The 8,174-nt window shown below is 45.8% G+C and overlaps 1 protein-coding gene across 9 annotated transcripts in view; it reads left to right on the top strand.

Annotated features, from left to right (window-relative positions):
* The first annotated feature begins 363 nt into the window (after positions 1-363).
* VPS35L (VPS35 endosomal protein sorting factor like) overlaps positions 364-8,174 on the top strand; it is a 55,339-nt gene continuing 47,528 nt past the window's right edge. For 2 of the 9 annotated variants that reach the window (XM_065030667.1, XM_065030664.1), the window contains exons 1-5: positions 365-512; positions 4,978-5,077; positions 5,902-6,069; positions 6,442-6,564; positions 7,947-8,048. In XM_065030667.1, coding sequence (XP_064886739.1) covers positions 496-512; positions 4,978-5,077; positions 5,902-6,069; positions 6,442-6,564; positions 7,947-8,048 — 510 coding nt within the window. In that variant the 5' untranslated portion in view covers positions 365-495. Of the gene's footprint in view, positions 513-3,681; positions 3,861-4,977; positions 5,078-5,901; positions 6,070-6,441; positions 6,565-6,907; positions 6,933-7,946; positions 8,049-8,174 lie in introns of those variants that run through there. The other 7 variants (XM_065030663.1, XM_065030665.1, XM_065030668.1 and 4 more) reach the window with 7 other exon arrangements.

Genomic DNA, 8,174 nt, shown 5'->3' with positions numbered 1-8,174 from the left:
AGAGAGGTTCTCCTGCCCCTCTGCTCTGCCCTGGGGAGACCACACCTGGAATATTGTGTCCAGCTGTGGCCCCTCAGTTCCAGCAGGACAGGGAACTGCTGCAGAGAGTCCAGCGCAGCCACCAAGATGCTGAAGGGAGTGGAGCATCTCCCGTGTGAGGAAAGGCTGAGGGAGCTGGGGCTCTGGAGCTGGACAAGAGGAGACTGAGGGGGGACTCATTCCTGGGGATCAATATGGAAAGGGGGAGTGTCAGGAGGATGGAGCGAGGCTCTTCTCGGTGACAGCCAGTGACAGGACAAGGGGCAGTGGGTTCAAACCCGTCCCCGAGCGCTGCTGGCTGCGGCACTGCCCCCAGCAGTGTTTCACACAGTCCCACCCAAGGCCGGCACCGCAGTTCCCGCGGCCGCCGCCCGCTCTGAGGCGCTGCCCGGGGCGGGGCGGGAAATGGCGGCGGAAGGCGCTGCCCGGCGCGGCGCCACATGACGGGCGGCAAAGATGGCCGCGTTCCCCTGGTGAGGCTGCGGGAGGCTCTGCCCGCCCCTGTGCCGGGCCGGGGGACTGAGCCGGGGGAGGGCAAGGCCGGCTGCGGGCTCCGCGGGGGCTGCGGGTTGTCGCGCCCTGTTGAGGGGGCGGCCGCCATCCTCGGCGCCTCCCGCAGACCGGGGCCGCGGCGCTGAGGCGGGGGCGGCTCGGGGACCGCCCGAGCGTGGCCGCGGGGGAAGCGGCCTTGGCGAGCGACGGCTGCGGGGCTGGGGCGGTCTCGTCCCCCCGGGGCTGCTTCCTGCGGGCTCGGGGCCGCTCGGCATGAGCGGCGAGCGGCGGGAGGGAGCGGGGGCTCTGGGTACCGGGCTCCGCTGGCCCGGGAGCGCGGTTCGCCGCCTCTCTCTGGGGAAGTCTGAAGATCAGGTTTATCGCTCGGTGGTTTTGGCTGCCCGGGGTGCGGGGCGGTGTCAGAGCCCCTGGGCGGTGTGTGTCCCGGCCCGGGACCGGAGGCCTTTGCTGGGTTCATGTTTCCCGTGTCCCGTTCCGAGGGCCCGGCCTGGCCGCGCGGGGGCGCTGCGGCTCCTCCCTCAGGCCTCGCCGGGGGCGATGAATGGTTATTACGGATATAAACTGGAACACAGGGGGTTCCACTTAAAGATGAGAAGAAACTTGTTGCGGGTGAGGGTGTCAGAGCCTGGCCCAGGCTGCCCAGGGAGGTTGTGGAGTCTCCTTCTGTGCAGACATTCCAACCCGCCTGGACACCTTCCTGTGTAACCTCATCTGGGTGTTCCTGCTCCATGGGGGATTGCACTGGGTGAGCTTTCCAGGGCCCTTCCCATTCTTGACATTCTGGGATTCTGTGAAGGTTTCGTACTGTGAATTTGTGTTTACCAGCACAGTTTAGCTTCTGTCAGTTGTCTCTCACGGGCTCTTTGGGAGCAGACACGGTGTTTGCGCGTTACAGACAGCAGAGCAGAGTTCAGCTCAAAGTGACGTGCACTATTTCTCCAGGAAAACCTGGTGTGCGGCTGAGGAGGCTGCGCGGGCCAGGGAGCAGTGTACAGGCTGGTATTTGTTAGGGAAAGGAAGGATAAAATAGGTGCTTGCTCTGACAGAGCAAAGCAAAATATGTTTGTAATTCATTTTTCTCCAAACTTGTCCTTGTTTACAGATGAGCTGATTTTCTGGTTTTGGAGGGCTTGGTCTCCTGAGGCCAGTGTTCTTTTAGCACACCGAATTTATCCAACTTCCAGGCTCTGATGTGACTGATGGGTTATAGCCCTGAGCAAACTAGAAATCAAACCTCATATGGAGTGAAACAAAGTAATATGCAGCTATTCAAGCATTAGGTTGCTAGAAAGTTTTCACTATATATATGTGTATGCATTATCCCACTGAAAAGCATCTGTCTCACTTTTTCATGTTATTGATGTATGAGCAAACTAAAGTGTAAATAATTTGTGGATTTAAGAGTTTCATCATTAATGAAAACAGTTGATGTTTTGTAAAATAAAATACCATGGGAGCTATACTTTTTAGAAGAAATTAACTCAGGTATGAAATACTTTAAAACTTGAATTTATGTAGCTAAGGAAATCCGAGTGTGCAAAATGGCTCATTAGTTGCCTGTTGGAACTGTTGATACTTCAAGTGCAGCGATTTCAATGGAATCCCCAAACGTGGTCAGTGACTTTGCAGGCACAGACGGGAATAAACGTGGCTGCAACTTCTGAATTTCAAGCAGTACCAAAATCTAATGAAAACCTGAGGACTGCAGCCACAAAGCAGCGTGGTAGGGATGCTGACAATGAATTTTTATGGGAGGCAGCAGTGAGATAGCAGTCTAATAAATAACCTGGTGCTACTGATGTAGAAGTGGCCTTGGAGAAATAAAGAGGCACAGAGTGATGGCAACGGCAGCGATGCTCGTGTGTGGGAAAAGGTGGAAGTTGTACGGAGCCATTGAAGGAGGAATGTTGTTTTCCCAGCTGTGGATCTGAGGCCTGACCCCAGCCGGGGGGACTGAGGGCCATCAGCTATCAGACCTTGAATGGGAAACGAAGCCTGTTTGCACTAATCGCGGAATGCAAACTGATTCCTGTGGTTAGAAGTTAAGCTGGGGGGAGGGTTAGCCAGAGAGCCAAGAAACCAGACCTAAAACGGAAATCATACATAAGGGAAGCATTGTTAGAGTTGGAGTCGTGAGAGAGGTAAACTGAGGCAGGACCTCTGGGAAGCGTCGGGTGCTCTGTGAGTCCCGTCCCAACCAATGCGGAGCAGGGCAGGGAATTTGCGGCCAGGATTAGGATGATATAAGCAGGGGCTTTTGCCCTGTTCCGTGTGCTTGCTGTTAGGCAGGACACCCGGTTTTGCAAAATCATCAAGGAAATCTGCTTTGCTGAGCGATCCTGCCTGAGTATTGGCAAGATGATAGTTTCCTATGGAATTCTGCTGTTAAAGTGGCACCTGCAGGCAGGAGCGTCCCTTGCATGAATGGTGAAGCCCTGGCTTGGCCTGAGGCTTATTTCTGTTCCTCTTGGAAGGTGCTGCTGCTGAGCAGGGGATGTCACATCTGTCACATCTGTCCCTGCAGAGCGAGCGGAACAGAACAACAGAGAGCGCTTGAACTTGTCCCTGTATCAGCTGTGTTACAAGCTGACTTATCCCTTGCATAGCCACATTGTAGGTGTACTTTTAAAAGATGCATTTGCAGGGTGCACAGCTCTTCTTCATCCCCACGTGTGTATTTGATGTGCGTACTTGCCCTGGAGAAGGGCTGAGTTTGGCTGGAGCGCTGTGCCAGGGACGACTTGGTGTGGAAAGAGCTGTGAAGGGATGTAGGGAAATACTGACAGAACTGTAGGAGAGTAAGAGAAATGTTAAAATCAGGTGGCCAGAAGGAGTTTGAAAGATTTTTCATCCAGATGCTACCTAACCCATGAAGCAAGTGAGCAAGGAGAATCGTTGAATTGGGGGACAGCAGTAGATTAAAGAGACTATTCGTGTATAAAGGAAAGGAGCTGGAGATCGAGAAAACAAAAGGAATAAGCAGATGGATTTCACTGGACTCTTGCTCTGCTGTGTCTCATTAAATGTCAAAGCTGCTTCTTGGAGTAGCACAGCTGTAAATAAGACTTATTCTTAATATTTTTTTTTAATGAACCTTGTTTTTGGGGGGATGTACGATCTATAGGAGAGCTGGCTGCTTGGCACTGCTGAATTCTTACTAATGAGTTAAGTTTCTGAGTAGGAGTGGAATTAGTTTGGGTTAGTTTATGTGGGAAAGATGTGTCTCATATGCTGTTTGTTTTCATTAGGAGTCCGATTAAAGAAACCTTTCTGTACCCACGGGTTTTTCTCCTTCAGCTGGGGCCTTGGTGGGTGCTATAAACGTTCTCGGGATCCTGGGTGAACCAGGAGAACATTTACCTGCTCTGCACGTCTCAGACATGTTCCTGTTTAACCATGCCTACCACTCCATACAGTTAAAAGGGATTAATTTCATGTATTGATGTGTTGTCAGAGACATAAAGCGTTTGTAACTCTTGAGTCTCTTGAAATTTGTCATCCGATGCTACTTAGGAAAATTTTAATTCCCCTCTTTTGGCCTTCCTACCTTGTCAAATGTGCTTTAAAGTCTTTAAAAGAGGAATTTGTATCTATATTTGAGCAGTTAAAACCAGGATGAATGGTTTTGTAGACGAGCAGCATCCTTGAACTGTGATGGACAAATTAGTGTATGTTCCTGTTCATTCATAGTGGCAACGTTGTTTTACTCAAACAGTTTTATTATGCTCTTTTCTGGAATGAAGTCTTTTTTTTTGATTAGAGTTGGAGTCCATCATTCTTACAGTTCTCTCTTAATATCAGATTAAAAATAAAACCTGAAATACACACATTTTTGTGATTTGTTTCACTTAATGCCATATTTAATTGGTGAGGCAAGGCTTTTCTACAAGGACTTATCCACAGTTCAGGCATATGAGCACTGATAGATTTTCTTCTTATAATTTCACTTTTGCAAGTTTTATTGTGCGCACAGTGAGCAGACGGCAGTAGATCTCTCAGGGAAGAGCTCGCAGCGACACGAGTTAATCCGTGCGGTCCCTCATTGCACCCGTGCGCGATCGCTTTGATTTCTTCCCTCGTGTTTTCATATTTATAGTTTTGCTCCACTCTGAGTCTCCACTTTCAAAGAGGTGTTTGATAATGTCCAGCACACACACGGATGCTGGGTTAAGCTGTCCCGGTGGTGTCCGATGGAAGGGCGGACAATCCAGCTCTAGGGACAGAATGCAGCCGAACGGCTGACTGTCAAATTTCTTCACTTTTAGTTGCAGAGAAGTTTTGATCTTTGCATTGACTTATTCTTCAATGTGTATTTCTTTGTGCAAATATGCTTGCATCTATATAGACATAGGATATGTTTCTCTGATCATAAGTACGTTATTATTTATATGCATATAGACTTTCCCTTTACTCTTGCTATTGAAGGCACGCGAGATCCAGAAACTATGTTTTGGAAGCTGAAGTGTGCAAGCTGGAAGCTGTACCCTTGGATTTTGGCGATTACCATCCACTAAAACCCATTACAGTGAGTTTCTTTTTGAGCTTTTGGAAAATGAACGTGGATTAAAACTGACTTTGTTTCTCTTTTTACTTCTGTTCCTTTAAAATTAAAAGGAGCTTTGAAGCTCGTGGTGATACCAGTGAAGTTACTTTCTATGTTGGTGGCCTCTTATTTTAGAGGCATCAAGTTTTATTCTGTTTCTCCTTTACAGAAATTTGCTGGTGCTGTTATGTGTCAAGAACAGTCTCCTTCTGACAAAAATAGCAGTCCAACTTGTGGGGTTTTTTTATTGCATTAAATGTTGAATAATGGATACGTTTAAAATCAAATAGTTGCATTACAAATAACCTACGTAATTGCTTGATGTAAGATTTGGGTTTGGGTTAACTTCCAGTCAGCTGTATGCTTTAAAACATTTATAGTTTCTTTAATGTATGAGAGGCTTTTAAAAACGTGGTTGTACAAAAAGAATCCAGGCTCGGAGAGATGAGCGTCGAACACTAATGAATGATAAATGAGCAGCGGGGAGATGAGACAGAGGCCCCAAGAGCGGGTTTGATGGCACAGGCTCCAGTATCGGACAAGAAAAGTGAAGATGAGTCTGGCAGAGGAGACCAAATAGCAAGAAAGAGGTTGGAGAAGAGAAACAATAAAATAGATGAGGGTGCTAAAAAGAAATTCTTATAGTTCTGTAGACCTAGATTTGGAAGCAAAAAAGAGTTTGGTTGGTTGGTTCTTGCTTTCATTGCAGCAGCACGATTTATGTAGCACATACTTCGAAGATTTACTAAAGAAAATAGGGGGAAGAGAAGGCCTTTTTGTTTAATAGTTTTGAACTTTTCTTTCAGGTTACTGAGTCCAAGACCAAGAAAATGAACCGGAAAGGAAGTACTTCATCTACCTCCTCCTCTTCCTCCAGTTCGGTGATGGATCCACTGAGCAGTGTATTGGATGGTACCGACCCTTTGTCATTATTTGCAGCAGCTGCAGATCCTGTGACTACTGCTGCTACCACGGTAACGCTGGGGGCAGTTTGCTCAACTAAATCATAATAAAACAAACCAACACCAGAAGAACCACCAACCAACCAAAGAAAACAACCCCCCCAAAACCCCAGAACCACAAAGCCAGCCCTGAATAAGATATATTTGTCTGACCAGTTAGGAGGTTAATACAAATAGGAAATATACTGCATTAATGGAATTATGTATTCTTTTTAATTTACTTATTTTTATGTGGTTTATGTTGACATATTTAAATATGATTTTTAAAAAGTGTTGTAACTTTGGAAAGGATCAGCTAGCGCTTGGAACGTGAAGTTGACCTTTATCAGCCGCCTCTTTTTTTTCCAGATTTGTATTTAGCTTTTGACTGTTTTCTCCTCGTAGGATGGTACCCGAAAGAAACGGGACAAAGATGATAGCTCAGCAGTGGGAAGTGACTTTGAACCGTGGTCAAACAAACGTGGTGAAATCCTCGCGAGATACACAACAACAGAGAAGCTCTCTATTGTAAGTGGCGGCTTCTCTAGTTTTATGTATTTAGACTAGATACTTAATGGATTTTGGAGGTTGCTGTTTTGTAATTACACAATAAGTAAATACTGCTCCTCTAAATTTCAGGTTTAATGTTGCAGAAGGCTGTGCCTCACGCTCTCACTTATAATTATTGTTTTGGAACCAAGTCCAAATTCTGTTGATTCATAGAAACCATCACTTTGTCTTTTTGTAACAATACAAATAACTTCTGCTCTTATGTCTATTTTGTAAATGATTAAAGGTGTAATTAGCAGTGTGATTACCCTGTGCATTCTTGGAGGCTTTCTAAAGGTCTTCTTTTGCTGTTTCTTCACAGAATCTGTACATGGGATCTGAAAAAGGTGAGCAGTTTCTTTAACAGTGACAGATTTTGCTTGAGGTCGGGTGCAGCGACAGGTTTGTGGTCAGGAACAGTTGCAATGTGTTTTCCTGGCTTCCCCATTCTGAGATATGCTTGGATGTATGTTTTTTTGTGAATAAGACTTCTGCCAGATTTTTACTTCAAATAATTATTGAAAACAAACCCTCCAGCCACCTTGTCTTGTATTCCTGTAGGCTGATGAATTTGCGATTGCGTATTGTGGAAGGAAATGGAATTCAGTGCCTTCCAGTGGAGCCTGAAGCCTTTTTCCGTTTGCAGTGAGCAATGGTGTTTTGAGGATCGTGTTTATCAACTCTTGTGCTTGCTGCAAGGGAAAGCAAACAAGGCCCTTGGGAACTTGTTCAGTTATTCTCTTTACATGAAAGTGGAATTATTTCAACTGCGTGCCGACTGTTCAAAAAAGAACCAAATGCGAAATATTTTATCGTGTTTTCTAGCAAAGCAAATCTGGGCTAATAGTTATAGCTGATTGCACAGTAAACCAGAATTTTTATATGTGACTAAACATGCAGCATTTCAGCTTCTGCAAAAACTTTTTTGGAATGAGAATGGTCAAGCACTGAAGCAGGATGTCCAGGGAGAGCGTGACATTTCTGTCCTTAGATACTGTTAAATTGATGGGATATAGCCCTGTACAAGCTCTTGTAACTTCCAGCTTGGATCTGCTTTGAGGAGGAGAGTTGGACACAGACCTCTGGAGGGCTTTTCTAACTTTAATTGTCCTATGGTTCCATCCAGTGGTTCTTTCCTTACCAGCAAAACTTGCAAGAATATCCATTTCTATTCAGTTTTGCTTAGTTGTAATTTTCTATACAAAGTGAATGAACTGTAGGTGCATTTAAACACGTATCTTCAGGAATAGTCACCAAATGAATCAAAGTGCTTCTGTCCTGGCAGCTGACGAGCTCTCTGAGTCTGTCAAGCTTCTTTGGGTTTGTTGCCCTTTAGAAATCCGAGTGCTTAAATGTTAAAGAAACTCAACATGGAATTCTTTACAGGAAAAGCTGCAACTACTGGTTCAGCAGTTTCTGAAAAAGTGAGGACAAGGTTAGAAGAGCTGGACGATCTGGAAGAGGTGAGAAAGTTTTCTGCTCCAATTACATTATCATTTTAAAAGCAAAATAAATACGTGAAATAAAAATCTTTTATGAAACCTTTTAGGAAGGTCATGATTCTGTACGTGCTTATGTAGCATTTAGAT

This window comes from Columba livia, chromosome 15, assembly GCF_036013475.1.
Source record: "Columba livia isolate bColLiv1 breed racing homer chromosome 15, bColLiv1.pat.W.v2, whole genome shotgun sequence".
Classification (NCBI taxonomy): Eukaryota; Metazoa; Chordata; class Aves; order Columbiformes; family Columbidae; genus Columba; species Columba livia.
The sequence above is the reverse complement of the archived record's forward strand: the minus strand, read 5'-3'. Positions and strand labels throughout refer to the sequence as shown.